We start from the raw sequence: 25,850 nt of genomic DNA, 5'->3' as shown, positions 1-25,850 counted from the left end.
ATGTGGTAAGGAACCCTACATTGCATGGCCTTTTTTGGAGAATGATGTTTGCACGTGTGTGTTCATTGAGAACATGCTCTGAGGCCTAATGATGCACTCACTTCAGATTTGCCAGTGTGTGATTTCAAAACATGGAACTGTAAAGTTAATTCCATCGCTTTGATTTTCCTCAGGATTGCTCAAGTTGCTAATTTTCATTTAGGTTGTTCTTTTCTATGAAAAAAAACCAACCCCAAACTATTCAGATGTTAAATAATCATTGCTGCTGATAATGGTAATTAAATTATTTTCTGATTGTAATGATTTATTACATTTTAAATTAATGAATTAATTGGCCACAGTCAAGTAGTTTAATAAACAGTGGCAACAATCAAGTCAGATATTGTGTAGTCTAAATATAATGATGCACTGGGAGACAGACCATAGAGAAAACATTTCCTTTTTTAATCTGCAGCTTCTTTGGACAATGAGTACTTAAAGATTGTGTCTCCTATAAGGAGGGAGAATAAGAAGCAGTCATGCAAAATAAAAGAAAGAAGGACAAAATGTGGCCCTCATGAAATTTATCCTTGATAGTAGTAACTTCAATGAGCATTATTTTCTTTTTCTCCCCACTTTCTCTCTTCCTTTCCCTCTTCACCCCTTCTGTGAAGCAGAACGTGCTATAACAAAATAATCTGAGCAGATTATGACTTGATAAGAGTTTTCCTGAGTTTGCTGTATTGCTACATGATTATTTAACAATATAAAGCTCAAACTCATTTCACCATGATCTGAATGAGCTGGGTTTTTTTTTTAATAAGACTATCTTTTTACTCCATGGGGTACCAGAAAAGATTTTTAGCAGCTGTCTGGTAAAAAGGCTGAAAGATGACATGATAATGTGCAAGCAGGAGAAGGAAAGAAGTGCAGGTATGTAGGATTGCTACAGGCTCTCTGTTAGATAAAATCCCAACACTCAAGTTGAACTCTCAAACTGAAACTGCTTTTTCACATTCTGGTGTTTGTTGGAACACAAAGTAGCAACACTCTGGTGGCAAACAAATGGGTCACATCGTTGGTTTGGTGATGCAGAGAGGGCACCAAATTCAGAGCAGTTCTGTGTGACACAGATTCTGTGTGAGCACATCTTGTTCACCGGTGTTTGCTGTCACACACTGCAGGTATTCTGTATGTGCTTTGTGAAAACACTCCTGAAACCAGACCCCTCCCTTTGTCCACTTGCAGGGAGAGCTTTATTTCCATCTTCTGTCAGCTATTACTGGAATGCAGTCTGGCAGGTGTAAAACTTGGTCTGTGCCAACAATACTCTGTCACTACTTCACTTTTCAGCCTTTTCATTTCAAGTAACTTTCAAAGATCTCACTGATACTAATGTTAAAAGCTCAGCATTTGTGACATTCATTTCATCTGCACTGTTTTGAATAATCTATGGATTAAACCAGTACTGCATCTGAGATAATTGAAATGTGGGAAATTGAACATTTTTGTTGTACATACATGAGCTACAGTGTTCTTTTATTCCTTTTGGATAAACCCTGGTCATAATACTGTATACTAAATCCATTTAGTGTAGTGACTGTTAACAGCATTTTTTTCTTGTTCATGCATTCAGTAACTTGAGTCACTGCCTTTGCTGTGATAAAGCAAATATTCTAACAGGAGCCAGAATTACCTGGAGGACAATGTGAATTTTCAGAGAGAATGACTCAGAAAGCAGAATGCCTGAGAGCATGGGAGAAATGCTGATTTGACTGGTTAGAGACCAAGGATTTTGTGAGCAAGGAAAGTCCTCTGTTTTGCTCTGTGGATTACTAAGAAAACATTGATTGAGAGCTACAGTGCTGTGAAATGTATTTGAGGAAAGCTTTTAATTACATTTGGTATTTCTGAGCTTGGTATTCTTGACGGCCGTCTCACAGCAAAGGGATGTTATTTGGGACTTAGGCAGTATGGGGGCCCAGGATAAATGCCTATAAACCAATTACCTCCTGCTTTAATGTTATTTAGCAATTGGTGGAAGACATTTAGTGTCTAGAAGCTATCTGTAATTGTATTTTGGGTATTTTAAATACAGTATTTACATGATTGCATGCAAGCAGGGGGGCAAATTGAGTAGATTGCAGGTTGTTGGTTATATTTCACTGTGGTGTTCCATTATTTAAAGAGAAAATTGCAGTTAGCTTCATTTCCTCTGTATCCTGAGCATGTATTTTTTATAGCTTGTGCAATGTCTGAAGGCATCTTGATGTTTCTGCATACATTAAAGGAAATAAATATCAGCATAATCCTTTTACTCCAAAACTAAGTGTAGTTGTTATCTTAAGGTTTAGATACACCACTGATCTTTATTTAAAGGATTTCTAAAAATGACCACTGTGTGGTGACAGAAAGCAAAACTAATTTTACATTAGTTTGCCATGTGACACTAGTTAAAAGGTACCTCCAATGTGCTCCCTTTATTTTATTTTGAAGGCTACATTTGTGGCCCAGTTGATTGCTAAGGGGTGTTGTTACCTGCTGAATGTTTCCCTAATGAGCTTTCATCCCAATATGCAGGACAAAATTGTAAGTAACACTGAAAACTCTTAACTGTTAAATGAAACTAGTTAATTCTAATTCATCATCTTCAGTGGTGTCTGGTCACTTAATATTCTGGTAACATTTTTCAGAACTGAAAATGGATTGCAGTTTCATAGCCATGTTAAACTCTGCCTATGTGATGATATGAAATCATTTGAATACCAGATATTTTTGTGTTTTCCTATGGCCAGACCCTGTCTGTTTCCTATTTATTTAAACATGTGCAGTCAAACAAATATTGTGTCAGGGTACGACTGTGTTGGTCACGGGGACTGTGAATTTTGATATTTAAAAGCTCTTAAAATGTTTAGGAGTTTCTTATGTAGATGGAATCAAAGTTGTGCCAGGCTTTTGCCTGAGGTATGTAGCAGCATCAGCTAGGAAGTGTAAACATTTGCAGGTACCTTTCTTTCCTTTTTGGAAGCACACCCACCTTACAGCCAAAGTAATGGTCAAAATAGAAAGTAATCCTGGAAGTCATATTTATTATTTTGGTTAATGACATTACCAACAAAATTCTCAGTTCAGCTGCTGTTTCTGTACCAAAATCTAACTATTCCTGCACATATTTTTCCACTTACACCATGGAAAAAAGAAGTGCACAGTTTTTTGTGTCGTGCACCATATTTAAATGCAGCTGTTTAATTGAATGGTGCATTTAGCATCTTTGCTGCCAAGTGCCATGCAAATTAGAGTAAAAGCCTGATAGTATATGTTTTCTAAAACTGTCTTTATTTCAATTAAAATTTTAGGGCTATGACTTGCAGCATCTCACAGTCCCACCTGAATTCAGTGGAGTCAGGGCGTGTAATCTGCCTCTGAAAATCCCTGCTTGGGTTTGTTGCACCCTGCAACTGGCAGTTATGGATCTTCTTCCTGGATCTCTTATTTTGGCATACTCAGTTTTCATTTTGGTTTTATCTAATTCTTCAGCTCCTGTTGCAGAGGAAGTAAGCCTTATTTCTGCAAGAAGCAAACGTCTAATTTCAGTGCAAGTTAATTTCAAGCTTCCTTTGCAATTAAACAATTCATCTACTAATCTTTCCTGCCAAACCCGTAAAAGTAAAGGAGAAAATATACTGAATATATGCAGAGTATTTTGGTTTTTAGGTTTATGGAGCAGAGCCTCTCAGGGTGTCCCATGGCTGTGTGTAGAATGTGCTCAGAGAGTAACAGGTTATCAGTGTGTTTACAAGTAATTTTGAAATTGAGTCCTTTTTCTGCCTGATCTCACATCCCAGGGAGCACCTGAGGACATGATTGAAGAGAGCCTAAAATGTTTTTGGCCCAACTTTTTCCAGAAGGCCCTCCAAATTAACTTGCAAGGCAACAATACAGATGTGATATAAATATTTTTTGAAAAATCAGTATTTTTAGTATCTTAGTAGTATTATCAATACACTTTTACGTAGAATTTAAGACAAGAAGATTGATTATTGTTACTCCATGAGACTCCTTGTACTTAACATAAAGTTGACCTCAACTCTGTGATTTATAATGCCAGAATCCTTATGGATTCTGCCTGAAGGATCTGAGGGAAACACAAGAGTACTCATGGTTTTGAACCTCAGCTGGCAGCAAAAAGACCTCAAAAATACATATTCTCCAACACAGGTTGTACTACTAAGACCTTCCAGCTTAGAGGCAGTAGACATGTGCAGATCTGAGAATTAATTCCATATGTATTCAGCATACCTTGATGCAATTCACAGGGGGAGACTAACACTGCTGCCTTGCATTTTCTGTTTTTCCACACAGTAAAAAAGAAGAGGCTCTGCTAAAAATGCAGAGAGAACGAGACTTCCATCGAATGCATCATAACCGAGTGGTGCAGGAGAAAAACAGGCTGATTTCTGACATGAAAAGGTACAAAATAATTTTAGTTGCTGCACATGTAACATTATATTTAATGTTTTGAATTGTTGCCTGATAATGAGATAACACTATGGAATCTGAAGTGAATCTAGCTGCATTTAGTTATGTCCTGGTAAACAGCAGCTCCATGTGACCATCGTGCACACAGATGAAAAAATTTCCAATGATTTATTTCTGGTGGATTCTCTATGATGTAATATGCTTGAATGAATACATAGTATTTCTAATAGTTGGAAGCAAAAATTAGTTGTTTTTTTTTTTACCCAGATCTTTTGCCACAAATAGGTGGTGATTTCTGTTGAGAACCTTTGCCCATTTAAAGGATAACTGGTATCACACCAAGTTCAGAACCTTGGCATTCCTGATTCTCATCGTTGGTATTTTCTGTCACCTTGAACTTCCAATAAGAAACTTGCTATGTTGCTCTGGTTGCAAATAAACCCATATTAGTCCATTGCTCCTTAGTTATAGTGATTTAATTTCTAAACAGGAGCTGAGTTTAGAATCTTTTCTTTGCACATGTTTTAAAACAGCACTGGGGAGAGGCTTCCATCTGAAGCTCCAGTTAATTCCCCGAGTTGTGCTGGCATTGTTACCAATCAGTGCAGCTCCACCCTTGGAATGCATACATGCTGATGCAAGGGAGCACTCTGCAATGATTTGTCCTCTGTGACTCAGCGTTTTGCAGGATGCAGTGGCTCTGGAGCTGTTGGTGTCACGTGTTTCTAGTGAGACATGACATGTCTGAAGAATTAAAGTGCACTTTATTCTTTTTAAAGATTAAAGTGAAGAATTAAGTATTCACAGTGTAATTGTCGAGAAGAAAGAAATTTGGATTGTATTATGACTGTTTTGTCCAGATGAGGATCTTATTTGGTAGTCAGATAACAGCTGTAGGTCTCTTTCTTCCAGTGAAATACAATCCATCTGTAAGAAAACAAATTAGCCAAAATTAATGTGCAGTATGTGTATGAAGGATTAACAACAGGGCAAAATTGGATGGATTGTTTTAAGAACAAGCTGTGAATCCTCTTATTCATTCATCTGGCTTTCTTTTTTTTTCCCTTTGTTGTGGTATTGCAGTTGGTTGGTTACATACTAAACAGCTTTGCTGTCTCTCTGTGTTGACCTTTTGATAATTTTTCTCATTTGTTTGGGGAGGGTAAAAGTTATGCAGATATAAATCTCTGATTTAACTAATCTGTGAGGAATCATTTTTCCTCTTGCTCACAGGCTGAAGGCACATTATGCATCCTATGAACCAGTGCTGAAGCAGCTGTCAGAAAAATACCAGAATTCACTGACACAGAAAATGTTAACCAGTTTGGAGAGAGACAAAGCAATGGGGCAGGTAAAAATATGGTGAACACCACTTGCACAGCTGTAAGGAAGCTTCTGGTTTTTACTTTGATATATATACACAGGTAAAGCAACTCACTTATACAGTATTCTGAAGCAGAACGTTTTGTGAGTTTCATGATTTGGTGAAATATTAGCATATGAAATATGGTGCCACAGAGTAATAGATGTCAGTATATCCTTGCTCAGTGCTGCTCTGCATGAGTCAGCAGTGTGCAGCAGATGTGATATTCACACAGATTCCCATGCTTCCATTTATGCCTTTGGAAGTAACTGATTTTTACTTCTTTTACTACTGTTACTTATTTTAATATTTCCTAAATATACCCAGTAGTAACCTGCTAGTTTAGAAAAAAATACATGAAGAGATCAGAGACAGTTTTTCTGTCTTGAGTGGAGTATTTGAACATTATTTTTACTTCTGTAATCTTATCTGATTACAGAATATAAGATATTCTTCCCCTTTGACAGGTAGCAGTATGAGCACAGATAGAAGGGATGACAGACAGAAAATTACCTTGCATGTGTTTAAGAAAAGAAGTAGGAAAAATAAAGGAAAAACCCTACCCAAATGCATTCCAGCATTTGATGAAAATGATTGCATTGATGCTACTGCTACTATTTCAGCATTTCCTCCTTTCCTCTGCCTCCAGTTTTTCTCTGGTCAACTGAGGGCTTACTTAGAAAACAGTGAAGATTACATGCTTGAAATTTCAATAAGGAAAAGAAAATGCCCTATAGAAAAAGGAAGTTTATGCCCATATGGAGTTCTGCTGAATCAGGAATACAAAACATGGAACAGTTCCAATGCTGTGAAATTTCAGGGGCATATTTATATATTTATATATATTTATATATATTTATATATATTTATATATATTTATATATATTTATATATATAGGACCTCTGCAGTTATGGACTGTATTCATTCCAGAGTAATGATATTTTGTAATGCATAACACGATGTTTTGTTGTGATGAAGCTGTAAGTCATATTAAATCATCATTAAATTCAAGATTAGTGCAGTGATAGCAGTTGCTCCAAGTCACTGGTATAGTCAGAACCCTGGTATTTTGTATATCTGCATTGTTTTGTTGTAAAAGTGTTTTGAGAGATTCTGGATGGCTTGTGTTTTATTGCATTGTTGCTCTGGGTCTTTCCAAATCTTGAATTAGGAGTTCTGTTCATAACTTAGAGGCAATAATCAAGAGTAAAAAATTATAGATGGAATTAATAAAGTACACCAGCATGAATGCTGTGTTTTGTGAACAAACGCTTCAAAAGCAATGTTTTCATATTGCTTCCTATTGTTCTTTCCTCTTTTTAAAATTAGGTTACAGGTTTGCAGGCTGCCTTAGAAAGTTTAGAGTCCGGATATAATAAGCAGATCCCTGAGACAAAAGGTAAAATAGTCTCATCACCAAACTTAGACTGGTTATCTATTATTTTTGTTCATGTGATGCTTCTCAAAATAAGGTGTAACTGTAAATCAAAAATACTTGCACTCTGTTTTATCAGCTGACCTGGTGCCTGAGCAGCAGTTTCATTATTTAAATATTTTATTCTGAAGTGTATTCACTAAGGAGAGTGAGGCTGCTGGAGGCAACACGGATTATATGAGTAACTTGGAAGGACTTTGTCCTGGAAATCTATTTTGGTACTGTATCTGCTGCTATTCCCTTTTTTGTGTTGTGTGCATGTGTTTTTTCTCAGCTCACCTTTCAGAAAGCATGCATTACGGTCTGGAAACATTTTGAAAATACTGGTGTTATGAAATCCAGACTCATTTTTACAGAAGATTGCTAAGATGATATAATGCCTTCTGGAATAGTATCTGTATGGTACCACACTATTTACCTGTGTAATTTTTACATTATATTTTCTAACTCCATCAGGAAAACCCTAGCATCTCTGCTTTCCTAGGTAAATGAAGCTCATGCTATCACATTCTCTGAGCATCAATGACATTAATAATTTTGAACCTATTTTTCAATTGCAGCTACATTTGATAGTAAGTAAGATAAGTTTCAAATAAACCAGGTTTCATAAATTCTGAAAATAAATGGGATGGTGCAAAAGGGAAGTGGTGAGCTCCATCTTCTGACAACAGAGTATTCACATGTGAAGGGTGTGGCAGGACTCCCATAGAGATAACTGTTTACTTGAAATTAGAGAACTCCACAAATATTATACAACTCCCAGGTGAAGAATTTGTTCCAATTATGGCAGCTTCAATACCTGTTTTGGAGGGTTTTTTGTTGGATTTTTTTTTCCCCCCATGTCTTAAAGCCTAAACCTTCTTTGGCACGGGTAATATACCCCAGGTAAAAAGCCATTGAGTTACCCCAGCCTTTAACAATCAAGCTTCATTAGTTCCCATGTTCCTGGAATTACTACCATGGTGTCAAGTTCCTCTAGAAAACACAAGCCTGAGAAAAAGAATAGTAGCCATATACATTTATTTTGGGATTTTTTTTGTGTTTGTAGTCGAGTGAAGAATTGCCTTCCTTTTCTATTAAGATGCACTCTGGCTTGAGGATATAAAATGTTGGATCTTCCCCAGCTTGTGTTTTACAGTGTGGATGCCCCATCTGTCTCCTTTTTCATATTAAACATACTTTCATTTGTTGTTTGATCCCAAAAACCATTTCCTGGCTGTTCAGTCTTGTTTATTCTCCAGAAATCTTGAGAGCACTTTGTAATACCAAGAAGTGACAAGCAAGGGAGCCATTTGATAAATAATTATATAAAAAACCCCTTGTCAGTCTCCAACACAAATTAAGCTCATCAGCCACCCACGTGCTTCCACAAGTCTTAATTTGCTTCATACCTTGAGTATCATAAATTAATCAGTATTTCTATTCATTTTGTTTCAGTGCTTTGTCCTCTAATACTGCATAATTTTTATTGCCCTCTGTAGTAGGTCCTACTCATGTTCTCAGTGGGTAATATTGTCTCTTTTTAAAATAGTTTCTGCTGCCTCTTGAGAAGTGATCATATTCTGTTCCCTCTTGATTTCTTATTCGTGAGAGAGTATAAATATAACTATGAGAAAAATGGAGAAATGTTTGCTTACTCTTTATCAAAATTCAGATTGCTGTTGGAGCTGGAAATCTGGACTGTGAGGATACTTGCAGCTGCAATTTTCAGCCTTCTGGGATGACTTCTGTGCATTGGGATGCTGGAGTTAGAGGACAATGCACACCCAGAGTGGCAAGAGGTGCTTGGCCAAGCTGAGCTGCCTCTCCTGGCAGGTGCCTGCTTTCACTGCAGTGCAGAGCCTGAAGGAAGCAGGAAGGCTCTGCCCAGCAGCAGGGCCTTGCCCTTCACTGCTCCTGAGGCTGCATTTGTCCCACAGCCTGACTCAACTGTGGAACCCCTGGGATGCTGGCTTGGCTAGAGGGCACTGAGGATGGCTTTTAATCAGTTTTAGATTTGCTGGACTGTGAGGCTCTGCACATTCACTCCAAGAAAGCAGGAGAGGAGCTTTTTACAAGGGCATGTAGTGACAGGACAAGGGGGAATGGCTTCATGCTGAGAGATAATAGGTTTAAATTAGATACTAGGAAGAAATTCTTCCCTGTGAGGCTGCTGATGCCTGGCACAGGTTGCCCAGAGAAGCTGTGGCTGCCCCATCCCTGGATGGGCTCCAGGCCAGGCTGAACAGGGCTTGGAGAAAGCTGGGATAGTGGGAGGTGTCCCTGCCCATGGCAGAAGGGTGGAAGTGGATGAGCTTTAAGGCACCTTGCAATCCAAACCATTCAGTCATTGTGGGTTTGGTTTTAGTTTGGGGCTGCTTTTTTTCTCTCTGAGTCATACAGTGCACAATAAAGACCAAAGGGGGACTTCTTAGTATTCACAGTGAGTTTGCATTGTAAATTTGTATCTGGCAGGTAGGTAGAAAAAAATTAATAGTACTTAATGTTAATTTTAGGACAACTATTCTGGACTTTATTACTCCAGTGTTTGATGTAGGAGCTTTCATCCTGCTGCATTTCAAGCAATTGAAGATAGCATCCACAATACAGAGTGTGTAATTTATTTACTAGCAGTTTTTTGCTGTCTCACTGTCAGGCTGCTGTTCAGCTTTGTTCAGAAATCCTTCAAGAGAAGAACATCTAATAATTTTTAAGACACCTAAAGAAACCTAATTCTTGCCTTGCTTGTTTCAAATTGATATGAAAGACATGTAGTAATTTGAGAGGAACTAGTCAGCAGTTATTGTTAGGACTTTGTCATCCTGAGGGTTGGTTCTCTCTCTCTATGCCCACTCAGAAATCAGCTCTGAAGAAAAAATTGTAATTTGAGTTCAGGTTATTTTTTAAAAAGTAACGGATTTTTTTTTAAGGAGATTAGCATTAAAAATTGGTTGTGTTTTAAATCTGGTCCTTCCTAATATGATAGCAAGATCATACATAGAGAAATCTAATTATGAAAGAGAGAGCTGATATTTTTAGGGTGTTGGTGTATATTAACAGTGCTTGCACCCTTCCTTATGGATCAAAACACAGTGTGAAGTGATGCTCTGAAAAAAGACCCCTTTTGCCTGCAGGAATTTAGCAGTGTTGATTGTGGCTTGCTTATAAACCTAAGTGAACATTGCTATAGCAGCTGGTTCTAAACATGTTATAAAACTGCTCTTTGCTCAGTACTCTTCTTGTATTTTCTAAAAACAACATCTGCTTATTTATTACCCAATTATATTCAAAAGTTGAACTCCAATGAGTTTCTTTACTCATGGTTGAATTAACTCATTGCTAAGACTGTTAACTGTGCTTTTCCTTTCCTTGATCTGATGCAATTGCAGTTAGAAGGTCATGCAAAAAGAAATTTCAAGTGAGCCTGGTTGTGCCCATTCCATGTGCAATGGAATCAGAACAGAAAATCATTAAACCTAAGATGTTGACATCTAAGTGCAACAGTTCTTTGGAACTCATTCTTTATTTTTTTTCATAGTTACTGACTTTTAAAGCTCTGGAACTGTCATAACACTGTTGCTTTATAGGTATGTGTATCTTAAAAGAAACAACAAACTAAATACTCTGTGAGCAACATGCTGGTGGACAGCAGTTACTACATGAGTAGGTGTTAGACATAAAACCAATTTTGCTGTTTACTGATCCTCAGAGAAAGTTATTGTTCAGGATATCTGTGACAATAGCTTCAACTTTTAAAACAGTGAGAGTACATAAATACTAAAGTATTTTAAAACATAGTTATTTCCTCCAGTTTTACTCAGGTTGAGTGTGCAGGAAGGTTTTGTGTTGCTTGATGTGGTTTTTTTTGCCTCAAGACTGGAGGGAGTGTTTGGGGTATTTTACCCCTGCTTGAAGTCATCAGGTTTGCATTTTGGTGTAAAGGTCTTAATAAAACGATTTTACAAGAGCAATCATTTAGAAATGTGTAATGTGTGGTGCATTTGTTTGTCTGGATTTTTGCTGTATAATGTGTTCTTTCAATCAGAGATTGCTTTCAAAGAACTGGAGGGATGTAAGTACCCAAATCCTGTTGGAAATCAGTATTACATTCTTTTTCATGTAGACCCTGTACATCCAGCAGTGCACTGCAGCAAGATAGAGGGATCCCAAAGGGCTGTTTGGATTTGTGTGAGCTGCCAGTGCAAAGGCTGTCAGAGAAAGCAGTGTCTTTTCTGCCAGGTCATGGCAGATGCCTCCTGCTGTAATCCATGTGTGCTGTACTCTTCATCCTACCCTTTTCAACCTTTGATGATTTAAAGCTCTGTTACCTGCTTAGGATTTCTTTGCTGAGTTACCAATTCATCAGTAGTTCCTTGTTTGAAAGGTGGGTTGGCAGAAACAAAAGGAATTATGAGCTGTAAATCAGAATATTGCTTTGGTGGTGGATACCAAATAGGATGCAGTGATCTGATGTTTCCTGTGGCTCTGAAAGGATGCATCCATTTCCCTGTGACTCTCTCTGTACTGCAAGATTATAGCATTTTTGGGGCCAAGTCTAGGGTACCCTTTAGGTAAAATGAAGGTATTCGTGGAGCAGGGATACAAGTAGCCCTGGAACACTTTATATGGATGCCACAGTAACCCGAGTATCTTTTTATTTAAAGTGATGTTTCTTTGAGAATTTCATATGTCTGGCCAATATTAAGTAAGGAGATCTTCCAGAAGAGTAAATGCAAAGAATTCTGATGATATTTTTGTTGGTTTTATTTCATAGTAGGCCATGATTGTACAAGGAAGAAAGGATTTGAAGGTCCCACCCAGAAAGCTCTTCGGGAAGCCAGGCAGCAAAAATTCCATGTTGTTGCAAGCTCTTCCTGTGGTCCAGATGATGATGCAGAGAAGAAGAAAAGCAGGAGAGATCTAAAGGTACTGTGTTCTTTCCAGCTGTACAGCATCAATCGTCTTGATACTAAGCTGTGCTGAAAGACACCTGACCAATGTGATTAAAAGAAGTCTGCTTAGTTAAAGTAAATAGGACAGGTAGGTAACAAGGTTTTTTTTTATTTTTAATACAAGTTTCTATCAGAATTAAATTTTCAGGGAATTATAGGATCTCTGATTAATTGAAGCTAGCAGTCCACCTTTTGAGAATCCAGTATAATCATCTAGCAGAGGAGCAGCACTGGCTGTAATTGCTTCTTGCTCTGTTGTGCTTCATTTATAACTTGATGTGTTCCATAGTGCTTGCAAACTTTTCCAGCATTTCAGGCTGTTCTAGCTGGAACTAAAAGGGACAACATCTGTAAGACTAAGGGCAAAAAACTGGTAATTTCCTAACAGTCAGAGCTTCTAAACCTGAGTATACCAGAGGTACTTCAATTTAGAACTTGTGCAAAATCAAAATTAATTCCTGATTGATTTTTTTTATTTTTTATTATGGAAAAGAATGTTTACTTTATTCTGATTGTTTTATTTCTTGCTGTTGCATTTTAGGACTACATAACAATGCTCTTTTTTTTCCCCAAATTGGGGTAAATATTGTAATATCTAAAATTTCAGAAGCTCCCAAAACTGTTACACTGCTCTATTTTTGTTTGAGAACTAGAAGAGTTTAAACTGTGTTTTTTGAGAAGGAAAAAAGCTTTAGTTGATGGTGATAAAGTCAGAAGCAACTTCAGTCTTTCCCTGTCTCCACAAGAATATGTCCATGGTAATTAATTTTTGTAGGTTTCTGTTTGCAATAGCATTTCATCTCCTTCACTTTGGCAGTGCACCTCTCCACAGACAAACATTTTGGTTCTGTTTTCATTCTTTTTTATGCTCCTGAGCCCTCAAATAAATAAAAAAATCTGTATGTATCTGTATCTCTTCTGTTGGTTACTGAAACATTTCTCACCATGTATAGCAAATATTTCTCCATACTGTCCCCACACCTGCAGAAATAGTAACAGCTTCAGATTTTTAGTCAATTATAAATGTCTGATTGGCTGATCTGCTTTGGTTAATTTACAGTATATAGCACATTATCTGAACTATATATACACAAGGTAAAAACTTGGAAACAATAAATACAGAGCTATGATGTAAAGCATACAGAAGAAATGCAAACTGGAACTGTCCACTGAGTATGTGGTGTTCTGCTGTCACCTCAGCATGGTGTGGCCTTTGTTGTGAGTAACAGAATTCTGTAACTAGGCTTTCCAGCTTGTGTGTTCAAACTTTGTAATTCAGCACCTTAACTGAAAGGATTTAGGGAATTTACAAAGAGAGGTAAGAAAGAGAAGGGGAGCTGCTAGGGAGGAGAGAGGGCTTAGGAAAGGAAACAGGAGAAAAAGCATTGTTCTAAATGAGCTGTGAAACCACTTGACTCATTCTACTTTTTAGCCCCCAAAACCAAGCTCAGAGATCACAGCCTAACTCCACAGTGAGACATTAAATGCACTTCTGAAAAAACAAATTTGAAATATGAAAAATTGCTAATATGTCCACAAAATAGTTTAGCAGTTGTGCTTTACAAAGTGGTTGCATGTAGTGGCAACAAATCTGAGTTGCCTTCGTTGTCTGAACATCACATGAATTATTTCTGTTCCTCTGGTGTAAAAGCTCACCTGTACAGACATCATTCCAGGCTGGGTTCCAGCAGACATCTGCCCAACCTCAGCCTCCCTGCTGACAGAAGTTGCACTTTGCTTACTGCATGTAAGAGCAGGTAAGATCAACTAATCCATGATTATACAACAACTAGTGTTCATCGTGATCAAACCTGTCAGGCCTAGATTCAAACTGGAAATCCAATTACAAAGAGACCTGTGACCCGTTAACATTATCTCATGGTATGTGACACTCCAATGAAACAGTGTCTCATTTTCTGCAGGAAATGCTCTGATTATTAATTCATAAACTGTTTGGAGTAAAGACTTGGCATTTTATTTCATTTCATTGTATTCAAACAGAAACAATTAAGATTTTACTTTCCACTCCCAGAAGTGCTGTTTGAATACACAAGACAAACAACCCTGAACACTGTGAGCAGTGCCAGAGCTCTTAGGGTATGTTACAGATTTGTTACCATGAAAACGAAATGCTAATGTTGGATTTCATTTTCCTTAAAGTGATGTTGACATATGCAAAGGCTTTGTTTAAATATTGGAAAAAAAGATTGAAACACCAAAATCCATAACTTACTACAGAATAGTTAATTTAAAATATAAATACCACAGTTAGCACCTGAGCCTCTCCCCCCAGATTTCAGGGGTCTGAGCACTTATTTCATATTTTAATCACATTTCACTAATTTGAAAAGGATCTAGTTTTATCCATTAATAACTTTAGCTGAGCTACAATAAAATGGAAAACAAAAAACAAACAAACCAATTAGTATTAACTTTGGCCTCATTTAATCTACTTCTTTTGTGTGTGTATATCAAGCAGTAGAACATATATTACTTTTTTTGCCATATCCCTGAACCCCAAGCTAAGGTAAACTGCTGAATTGTAGACTGCAAACACTTCTGGAAGAATACCCCTTTAAAAATAGTGATTTTAAAAAATTGTTTACCCTGTTCAAGCACAATTACCATTCTGAACATTTTGACTTGGCAGTTGTGTATCAATTACAACTAACACTTTTATGTGTTTTATCAATATCAAAAAATACCAAGCAGATCACTGATAATTAAAACTTAGTATCAAGAGTTTCCAAATTATTACATAACTCTTCCCAACTCCTGCATCATAAACTTTACATTATGAAACAGACCTTGGGGGAAATAAAAGGAATAATAATCGGAAATATATTTTTGTGGAATTTAGATTTTTTTTTTCCTGTCACACAAGAAAAAGCTCTTCCTAAAAACCATGGACACTTTCCCAGTGAAATGAAGTTTGCCACAATAGCTTTGTAACTAAGGTACCCAACACTACTCATGTCTTGTGTAGTGCATTCTACTGCTAGTTAGTGCCTCTCCTTCCTGGAAAGAAATGGAGATTTTGGCAGAATCTTAGCATTCCCAGGAGCCACTGGAATTGTACAGTTGGGGAGAATTGCCAGGAGCCACTGGAATTGCACAGTTAGAGATGTCATACAGAATTCCCTTCAGGGGCTGTAAGTGCTGAACATCTGTTAGTGAACAAACAAGCACAACTAAACTATTCTCCTCCTCTTCCCCCCAGAGCTCCCAAATGGTTTCCAAGAGAAATGTTAAGGTCTTGACACTTTAATTAAAGGGAAAGCCAAGTGTGGGTCCTGAGTTAATGAAATTGCTCAATTATGGTCTCAAAGGCCAATGCTGCTGACATAACCAGCAGCTGTGCAAGCACCATGCCACCTCCTGCTGTGGGTGTTCTGTAGGGAGCCTCTGGTGCCTCTGCAAAGTTCTCTTCACTCAGGCAAAGTCACATCCTGTCCTACAGCCCAACATGAATGAGAGAAAAAGCACTGCAGGAACTCTGAGGCATAAAGGAAACCTTTGTGCAACAACACAATTCCTAACTCGTCTCCATTCATCTGTCCTGAGGAAGACAGCAACAACTATTTGTAAAAGCAAAGAAAACCAAACATTTTAATGTCTTTATGTCATGTTTTTATATCTGTTATATCTTCTCTGCAAAGAGAACTCAGGTTTTTTTTCTTCAGTCAAATACAGTTTTAGTACATCCATCTTTCAGGAGATCAAAGCATTTGCATACAAAACCCAGTAATTTTATTATCAGCAGTTTTTATAGCAAGAGTGAGATTCACTTCAGAGTCTCACTGAACACAGCCTATTATTCTAAACTCTGTCGTTATTGACACTCGGATACAGAACGAAATATAAGAATATGCAAAGCCTATGTACAATTAGAATTAGGAACAAATGCATCTTACTTCCAACAACTTTCTGTATTGGTTCTCCATCTTGGGGGCCTGTTACTTTATTTTTCTTGGCAGCATGCAGTGGTTCAAAATAAGCCTTGTTCTTCAGCACAAAGAAAACCCTTTGGATGCTCTGTGAGGTAGTTCTGTCAACTTTACCAATGGCTTAAAGAATCAATTTTACCACTAAAAATGCAAGGCATTGGATGTCTTGATTTAACAAAGCTGCAAAGGTGGATGGAAAATTCTATCAAAAGTTGTCTTTATAATTTGGTCTTGCAACTGTATGAATATTTCCTCTCTAGCTTTATTTCTAGCTAACATTCTGAAGCATTTTCTCATTTTCTCCATGTAAGCCCCACATCTTTAAATATGTATGAGCAAATCCTGAAACTAAAGCCATCATCACATTATCTATTACATTGCAAAATACAGTAGACAATTTTTTTTAAAAGCATGGTTTTCACCTAAAAAGCTGCTTCCTTTTTGCCATTTTCAAGTCCATAGCAAAAGTATTTTTTAAAAAATAGAGACTTGCCTAACAAAACATGTAATTATTTTAAATTAAATTCCATCAAAACCAACTAAAGGACATATTTTAGATTACACCCAGTTAATCTTGGATCATGCTCTTAACATTTGAGTCACAGAACATTAATTCTCTAAGTAGAAGGAAAGAAGCCTCATATTCTAAGGATATACATTTCCTTTGCTGCTTAACACCCACTGTACTCTGAATGACTCTTATTGAATTTCTACTTTATTACTACTTGTTCTAACAAGTTGTTTTGTAGCTTGGGATTTGCTTTTGGTTTTATTTCTGTTTTTTAAACAGAATTCTTTTATATTTTATGGATGCATCCTGTCTTTCCTTAGGGTTCTTCTCTGTAGACTACCCAATTTCATTTTTCACCCTCTCTTTGACAGTTTCATAGACTTCTAATCATTCTCACTGCTCTGGTGTAGATGCTCCCTTTGTCTCCTGAAGAGCTGTGACCAGACTGCACACAAAACTGCAGCCAAAGCCACATGCCATGTGAGATCAGCTAGAGGAATACTCCACGTGCTCCAGGCAATATTCCTGGTTTACAGTGCTCACCTATTCCACAATATTATGTGGTTTTCAACTCCTGTTAAGCCTGTTACATACAACATAGCCTGGAGACTACTCTAATTAAAAGCCAATGATCAACTCTTTCTAATCTTCTGGATCTCTATTTGTACATTGGATCATTTTTAAAGGCAGAGTTTTGTACCTCTTCTTACATTGTCTGTTATTTCTTGAGATCAGTTCTCTAACAGGTCAGGTTTGGAATTCCACTCCTGTCCTCAGCTGCCCTTGCTGTTCTAGTCCCACCAAATCCAGGCCACTTGGTCTGCAAATTCTGTCAGCTTATTTTCTCTTCCATTTTCCAGATCATTAAGGATAATTCATCCCTGCAAAAAAAGCCTCTTCAGTATATCTGCATGTTCTTAATCTATTCTCCATTAATTAAAAAAAAATTTATGTCAGGCCAAATTTTCACAGTTGTTCATAAATCTGTAGACAGTATCCAAAGCCTTTTTAAAACCTAAGTGCTCTTCTATGTTGTCTATGGTACCTCTTATCCTTCCATGGATGCAATATAGACTGGATTTAAAAATTTTTTTCCTTGCAAACCCATTTTCCAAGATAATTCATTCCCTGGTTTCTTGCAGATATTGAGTAAAATTTCATTTATACACTGCCAACTTCCTTAGGAATGTAAGTTATACTGTCTAGCCTACGATTTCTTAGCTTTTAGTTTTTATCTCATTTGAAACACAGACATTTTATTTTCTTTTCCTTTCTCTAGGCTGCAGTCTTCTGTTTGGGTAACTTGTATTAATTTTCTTAGCTTCATGTCTGCAGTTTTATTATCCCTGGCAAGGGCTGTAGAAATAGGCATTCCCAGTATTATGTCAGTCACCTACTCTCTTCTGAATATCAAATCAGTGCTTTCTTAGGCACACTATTACAAACACAAAACGATTGTCTGTTTCATTTATCACCCTTCCTAACTACTTTGGGACTATCTTTCCAATTCTGTCCCCAATACACCTCTGCTAATTTATATTCAAACTCAGTAACCTGATTAAGTAATCACTTGGTTTCATCTCCCCTTCTACTTGAAAGCACAGGAACAGCAGTTCTTGTAAATTTTGTAGGCTTTTTTCCATAGAACTGAGAAGGAACTTCAATGTAATACATGTACCCATGTGATATTTCAACCCAAAGTCTTATTAATTACAAAAGCCATATCTGTATGATCACTGAATTTTACTTCTCTATTTTTAATATACACAATGGTCGTAATTGCAAAATCTGTTCCACGGAAACAGATAATTCCTTAACTCCAGAAATGGCCAACACACCTTTAGATAAAGTTTTACACCAAGTAAAGCTTCAGAAAATTAAATTGGGTTGTAATATATGTAGAAATATAATTTAGTGAACATAAAGAAGCTGCAATTGTCCTGCTAAGAACTTATAAAAGCAGTCAAACATAGAATGTACTCTGAAAGGAACCTGAAAGAATAAAAATAAGAATGTTTTTAAAGGTTATCAAAGGTTCTCTACAATTTTAATGACCTGTGAGTGCATTTTAATTAATTTAAATGTTTAAAGTAGTACTCTGTACACATTCTTAATCTAAGACTACTTATGCTATTGATACTGGCTTATTAAGGGCCAGATATGTAAATAGTTTAGATTGTCTGTTACTACAATTTAATTCAGTCTCATAACAAAGATTGTAAAATCAGGATAATGCATTCTCTTAGAAAAAAAAATCCAGTTGCTTTTTCACCCACTGTTTCAGTAATAAATTTCACATCAAAGGGACTCTGTGTTTTGAATGACATGTGAGCTTTTACAGGATATTGCAATAACACAATATATGTCTGTCCTTGAAGTAAATGTTTTAGCTCAGCTATGACTCATATTTGCATCTACTTTAAAGCACAGGCATTTGTTAGATCACTATTTAGCTACCAGACGTAGAAGAGATGTTAAATCATTTCCACCACCATAGTTCACTGCTATGTAACAGTACAGTTAATACTAACATTTGTAATATTATCTCAAGGATACAATCTCATGACAGTATAGTAGCTTTTTACTGAATAGGATATAATCCAAGTGCCTGAACTTATTAATTGGATAACGTGGTCACTCTAAACTTTTGTAAGCTTTCAAAGTTCATTTACACTTGCTGAAACAGCCTTGAAAATACTAGACAATGAATTTTACCTAGATTTTCCACATTCTCTTTTTCTGTATTTTGTTGTACATGGGTATGCAAATACAAGATCTCAACTGCATTTATTTCTTCTATGTGTTCTTCACATGGAACTCCGTGGAACTGACCAAATTCATGCTCTGACAACATAGATTTGGATTTTTGTTGGGGAGGGAGTGCACAGGCTGTGGGGACCCGGTTAACCAATCACCTGCCTAGTTTTGAAGATTGACACCTGGTTAAACCACTTTAAAGAGTATGAATTTGGTCAGTTCCATGTGAGGAACATATAGAAGAAACAAATGCAAGCTCTCTTGGCCTCCAGCCTTTGAACAGGTAAGTGGCCTGGCCAGGACTGCGTGGCCAAAATCGGCGTGACCAGGGTGGTGCCACATGGCCGTGGCTATCTCAGCATGGCTCACAATGATGGAGAGCTAGGCTGTAAGGATAGTGCAGGAGAGAACCTTTCCCAGTGACTTGCAACTGTACTGATTACCAAGCAGTGGAAGCATCTGTATCTGCCCAATCAGTTTGGGGATATAAAAGAATGGATTAGGTGGCCACTAGATACAGGCACTTACAGTTTGAGTTGGAGCTTGAGACCAAGAGTCTGCTGGCTGTGCTGTGAGGAGGTAAGGGATGTGTGGTTGTGCAAGGGGCAGGTATGGTGAGATGTTCTGTGATGGACAGACAGGGCTGGGTAAGGGACAGCTTGGGGTTAGCCAGTCATGCAGAATGAAAGGAGTCAGTGCTATGTGAAGCTGCCTGTAAGAAAATGAGTCAGAGTTACCTATGAAAGAAGGAGTAAAAGATGGGAGGGGATTGAGGAGATGCCTTAGTCTTGGGCTGAAGTTCTTTTGTAAGGTTATGGTGAAGATACATTTGATATATCAGACTTTGGTTTTTTCCGTGTAATTCATGGAAATGCACTGGGGGGATGTAGCATTCTAAAACAACTGTGAGCAGAGGCACCAGTGTTGAAGTAAGCAGATGTTGAAGAAGTTTGACCAGAGAGAAATGAGAGAGATGACAAACCTTGCCCCAGGAATAGAAGAAGAAAACCTCTGTTTCCTAGAGATAGATGAAGAGAACTTTTGCTTTTGTGCTAGAACAGCTTATCCTTAAAATAGTACTCCAGAATTTGATATTGCCTATGAAAGCAGCTGTGGAAAAGCTGTGGGGCATGGGAGAAACTTTAACACTGCAAACAGATTTTTTCATTTCCTGGGCTACTGATTTGCTGTGACATTGAAGCCATTGAACTGTTTCTTGTGGAGAAGTCCCCATGGCATGGCAAGAGAGACTCCTTTCCTTACGTGAACTGAAGAAAGGTCACTATTTTAGAGGTGGTAAACTGACTGTAAATCACAGATTTTGTTTCTTTATGTTGTCAGTGGGAAAGAAAAGAGAGTGTAGGGGAGAAGAAGTGTTCTGAAGGTTTATTCTCATTTCTTCTTCTTCTTATTATTTTTTTAATTCTGGTAATGAAGTTTTCTTTATACCCCTTAAAGTTTGAGCCCACTTTGCTCTCCTAATCCTAATCTCACAGCAGAAAATGAGTAAATAAATCTAGTGGGTGCACTGGCATTTGGCCAGCACTAGACCCACTACGTTAATTGGTGCGTTGGCTGGGAAATTCAGATTGGCAAACCTAAACTACTGCATGTAATTGGTGTTTCTCCCTGGTTTAATGAAAACTGCTACACTCTGACTCCTACTTCCTTTGTAGTATCAAGAGAATTTAAATGACTCATAATCTCAGTAAGTATAGATCAATTTTACCCTTCCCAATAAAACATTTAAATGACTTATGGAACACTTTTCAGGAGATGTTCATGTTCATTCGCATTGAATCATTGTAAGAATCTAAGTTGCATAACACAGAGCAGAACTTAAAAGATGTTCTGATAAAGGTCAAAGGAGATGAAGCACCACAAAAGCTTGATTCAAAATATCAAAGAAATTCACCTAAGGAAGGGAAGGCTCTCCTTTATACCTCATCCTTTTGATGGGAACTAATACTTAAGACACCTAAACACTTGAATAAGAACACACTATTTTAATTCAGTGCATTGGAGTAGAACTGTAGTTCAATAAATGTGCACTACAGGACAGAGTTCTGTGTCTTCTGTTTTAAACACAATTTTAACTTAGCTCTTTGCACTCTACACATTCATCATTCCCTCTGCTGTTTATTTCTAACATCCTAAGCAGTAATTCACATGTACTACCCAGGCTGGAATCCTTTATTAGGGGAGAAATAATAGATCCAGGAAATGTGAAGTGAAAAAGAGCTATTGTTCCATTTGGAAGAGATGCTAATCTCACACCCAAAGTTTTAGATTATTGCTTAACCATGGAAAATTCTAGTACATTCGAACATGCCTATATTTTCTGATGCCTAATTTCTGGAACTAACCCAGTTTTCTAATCCATTGATTGATTAAATAAAGACATCAGGGCCTCTGGTGGGCCTCCTTTGGGAGACATAAGATCTGTAGAAACACAGATGCTTGCCAGTACCAGTCAACTAACTGTACTCATGAATTTCAAAGAACAAGAGCCAGGCAGGGACACTACCTGTGCAGGGTTTATATTTTGGGGATGAAGCATAACTCTGCTCAAGCTTTTCATAAAAATCCTGATGACTTCAGTAGAAACAGAAACACAAAAATCACTGCTTCTTAGATTATGAAATTTTATCTGTTCACAAGTCAGAATGAAAAGAGGAGGTACTTCTAAGGGTCTAGCATGGAAGTTTTTCATCACTGCATGAAAAATAGGGAAAGTGGAGATGGACTGGCTGGCACGTGCCTCACTCACTGTAGAAAGCAAATCTCTCTCATGTTTCTGTAGCACCTGCACAGAAATTGTTCTCTTGAAGCAGTACAGCAAAAACTGAGATTTGCTGTGATGTAAATCTCTCAAGAGTTCATTCTCACAAAAAAAGAAACAAGAAAAAATCACAGTTCATAGCATTTTAAAAATTTTTAGTCATCAAAAAAAATTCAGTATACCAGTGGTACTTGTTAATGTGAAAATGTCTACACTATATTTCCATGCTCTTGGTGTGTAATAATTATAATTTTTCTTTAAAATTCTGTTTAGATTACTTAACTCTTGTAGCTAATTTAGGAACAACGTGTATAGCTGTGACATGTCTCTGTCTGGAAAGAATGTTAGCAAAAGAGGAATTCACAGGGCTCCTTCACACTTGGTGTAGAAATTATTCTCTGCTACAAGATGTACATGCCCTGGCTTGAAGCCAGCAGACAAATAATCAAAGAGCAGCACACAGTCATGGTAATGTAATACTTCAGAATATGCCAGTTGTATGTTTTGACATAAATCAGAGGGTTGGTTAATGTGAAGATACTGTCCTTGGTTATTCAATATTGAAAATGAGAAAAATAGCAATGAAGATAGAGATGAAATAGGAGATACCTTTACTTTTAAAAAATATATTTTGAGAGAGGAATCCTCATTTTGTGTATGCTTTACCTGGATTTTTTGATGTACAGTCAGTTCTTGAGCAATTGGTTTTGTCCAAACAATAATAATTGGAAAGAGATGTTCTCTTGAATTCCGGGCTAGGAGGCTTTGGCAGCTGTTTATTGTGCTGCTCCTGTTCTTCCCTTGCTCTAATCCTGCCCCTCTAAACTCACAGTTCATGAGCAATTCCTGCCTGCCACCAAAGCTGTGAAGAACAGTGTGTGCAGGCTTGCTTTGATCTTGAAAATCCACCCAGGCTAAAATAATTTGGGAAATAACAATATAGAGAAGCTGACAGGGCTTTGTTGGCATAATTGTTTATTTATAGAGTTTTGTTCTATTTTAATGGAGGACAGCCTATTATGTACTAATTAAGTGTTTTATTACACAGTTTATAAAAAGCGTGAGGGGAGGAAGGCTGACAATATTTGGAGCACATTTAAGGATAATTGGAGAGGTCCTGTGTTGTATTTGATAACTCCTGTATTGTTTTTAAAAACACAACCACACAAGTTAATACACTTACATATATTGTTAGCCTTGGTGCTAAGTGATTTTTGGTCTGGGAGTCATAGCAAGGAGCTCTTTACAGTCTGTGTAGTTTATTTCCATTTTTGTCAAGATACACACGGAGTAAGCTCCTAGGCACCATCTGGTAATGTGTGTGAGTGGAGAGCTTCAGTGGCAATAAAAGAGGCTGGCTGTGCCAAGGCTGTGACTGGGAGCTTAGTCACAACGTGCCAACACCTGTGCAGGGGACTGTTCTTACCAGCCACTCTGCAAGGCTCCAGACTGCCTCACATTTATACCTTCTGAAGTGGTCCTTTTCTGTTGCTTTGTATTAAAAAGTTGGAGTTTTTAATAATTTATGAACATCAGGAAAGATTTTAAATTAGGGATTTGGGGGTGTCAGTGTTGTTCCTGACATTACAAATCCTGAGTTTATTGCTTTTAAAGATCTTTTAACTAATTGAATTAATTCATCGTGAATTTCCTGTCAGAAGTAAGTTGCTGTAACAAAGGTAATGAGAGGAAAAAAGAAAAAGGTAACCTTTTATCCCCTCTTTTCAGCCAAATGTATTTGAGCATCACTTTAGGATGTCATTGGATTGTTCCAGTCATGGCACAGCTGAGATTTGATTTTATTAGTACTCTCTTTCTGGTGAGTCTGTATCAACTCTAATTTGGCTATTACTTTTAGCCACACAAGTTTGTGCCTGTGAGAAGTTTATGTAATTCTGCATTGTCTTCTTATGGCTGCACACCCAATCATTGAATGCCATTTACCAAGGGGTTTTAACCTTTCAGGGCTTTTTTTTCCTCAAAATAGTGTCCATACATTTAGCAGTTATTAGTATTTAAAGCTCTGCAAAGGTGTCCAGGTTCCCTGCCATGGAAGTTAGTAGGACTATGTCATGGAATCATTGAATGGATTGAGTTGGAAGGTACATTAGATGCCTAAATGCTTCTGAGAACTCAAGGCTTTTATGCTAAGACTGGGCAGATAATACTGTCTAATACATTTTCTAAGTGTAAATAGCCAGCTTCTGTTTAGAGTCAGCTATCATTATATAACGTTGCACTGTAAATTAATTTTCTCTGGTAATTATTATCATAATAATCAGTTAAACAGATCTAATGTTGCCAACGACAAAGTTCCAATTTCCTGCCACTGTTTTCTTTTCTCCCTTCTTCTATTCATTGCAGAAAAGAGTCCATTTTCCTGGTGGTACTTGTTTCCTCCTGGAATGATGAGATGGGCAGGATAGCTGTGGGTTCAAATCCATGTTCTTCAGTGCCAGGCTCTGTATTAGCATGTGTGAGGCACAGGATCTGCTGGCTCTTAGATCAGTATGTTTCAGGAAATCTTTTCCCATTCACTCCAAAGTAGGTGGAAATTTTAGGGGAGAATTTCAAGTTTGTGGTGATTCTTACAGAATCCTCACAGCCTTTCCATTTCTGAGACAGAATGCTGCTGGAATTGTAGAGGAATTCAGGAAGTTCAGTAAGTGTAGGCTTATTGAACAATGGTCAGAATTTTCCTCTTCAGAGGACTTTTATACTCTGCATTTTTTGTACAGTTCTCCTCTGAATATTGTGGTGAAGGTTTTTCTGCAGTGCTGCTCAGGTAATACAGTAAGGCTGTGTTTTGGGGGATTTGGGTTTGAGAAAGCTGTAATTCTGCTGCTGAGATAAAGACTCACTGCTCTGTGAATCACTGCATTTTACCTTTCTGCTGAAGTGTGCATGCAAGCTGCAAGTACATATATATATGGTAGGTGTCAGTGCAAAAAAAAAAAAAAAAAAGGTTCTATATCTACACCTTCCATGCAGTGTTTTTCTGTACAAACTTGAACTGCTGCTCTCAGCTGTTACTTTGAAGTTTGCTCTTTGGGGTTGTTTCTTCCTCCCCAGCCCTCTGAGGAAATATCCAGGTAAATCTGTGCTGTTTCATCCTCATGTCCTTTGTGCAGTGTTATGACTGAAATGTTTCAATCCTCTAATTAAGAAGAAAAAACCCTGAAATTTTCAAATTATAGCAATTCATCTTCTGCTTTGTTCTTTCCATTTTGTTTAGATTCTGAGTTAGAAAAGGAACTTTTTGGAGAGACTCCACCCATCAGTTTGATGGAAGCCTCCAAAAATATGACTGAGCAATATTGAGGTTACAGGCACACACAAATAGTGTGTTTGTATTAGCAATAATTTCATGGGTGAAATTATCCAACACAGCTTAATTTAAGCATACAAATATGAAGCCAGGACCTCGCTTCTCAAACATTATTAATTAACCTCTATTAATTATGCTCTTGCAACATTTTTTGGTGGGTTTCTCTTTTTTTGGTTTGTTCTGTTTTACTGATTTCTAACTCAAAACGCTTGAATTTCACTATAAGGTCCCCTCAGTGCAGTTACATGTCTGACTTTCAGTACAAGGGAAAGAACTAGAAGTTTTTTAGTCTTGATAGTCTTTCTGGATAGTTTGTTAGTAATTGAATGTAGAATAG

General features: G+C 37.3%; 1 protein-coding gene across 1 annotated transcript in view; it reads left to right on the top strand.

Moving 5' to 3' along the window:
- Positions 1-25,850, top strand: part of SPAG16 (sperm associated antigen 16) — a 360,207-nt gene that overhangs the window by 13,735 nt on the left and 320,622 nt on the right. The window contains exons 6-9 of the mRNA XM_088167654.1: positions 4,342-4,449; positions 5,692-5,809; positions 7,152-7,221; positions 12,011-12,162. Of these exons, the coding sequence (XP_088023780.1) occupies positions 4,342-4,449; positions 5,692-5,809; positions 7,152-7,221; positions 12,011-12,162 (448 nt within the window). The remainder of the gene's footprint in view (positions 1-4,341; positions 4,450-5,691; positions 5,810-7,151; positions 7,222-12,010; positions 12,163-25,850) is intronic.

The sequence above is a fragment of the Sturnus vulgaris genome, chromosome 7, assembly GCF_052056855.1.
Source record: "Sturnus vulgaris isolate bStuVul1 chromosome 7, bStuVul1.hap1, whole genome shotgun sequence".
NCBI lineage: Eukaryota > Metazoa > Chordata > Aves > Passeriformes > Sturnidae > Sturnus > Sturnus vulgaris.
Note: the sequence above shows the minus strand (reverse complement) of the source record. Positions and strands in the feature narration are given on the sequence as shown.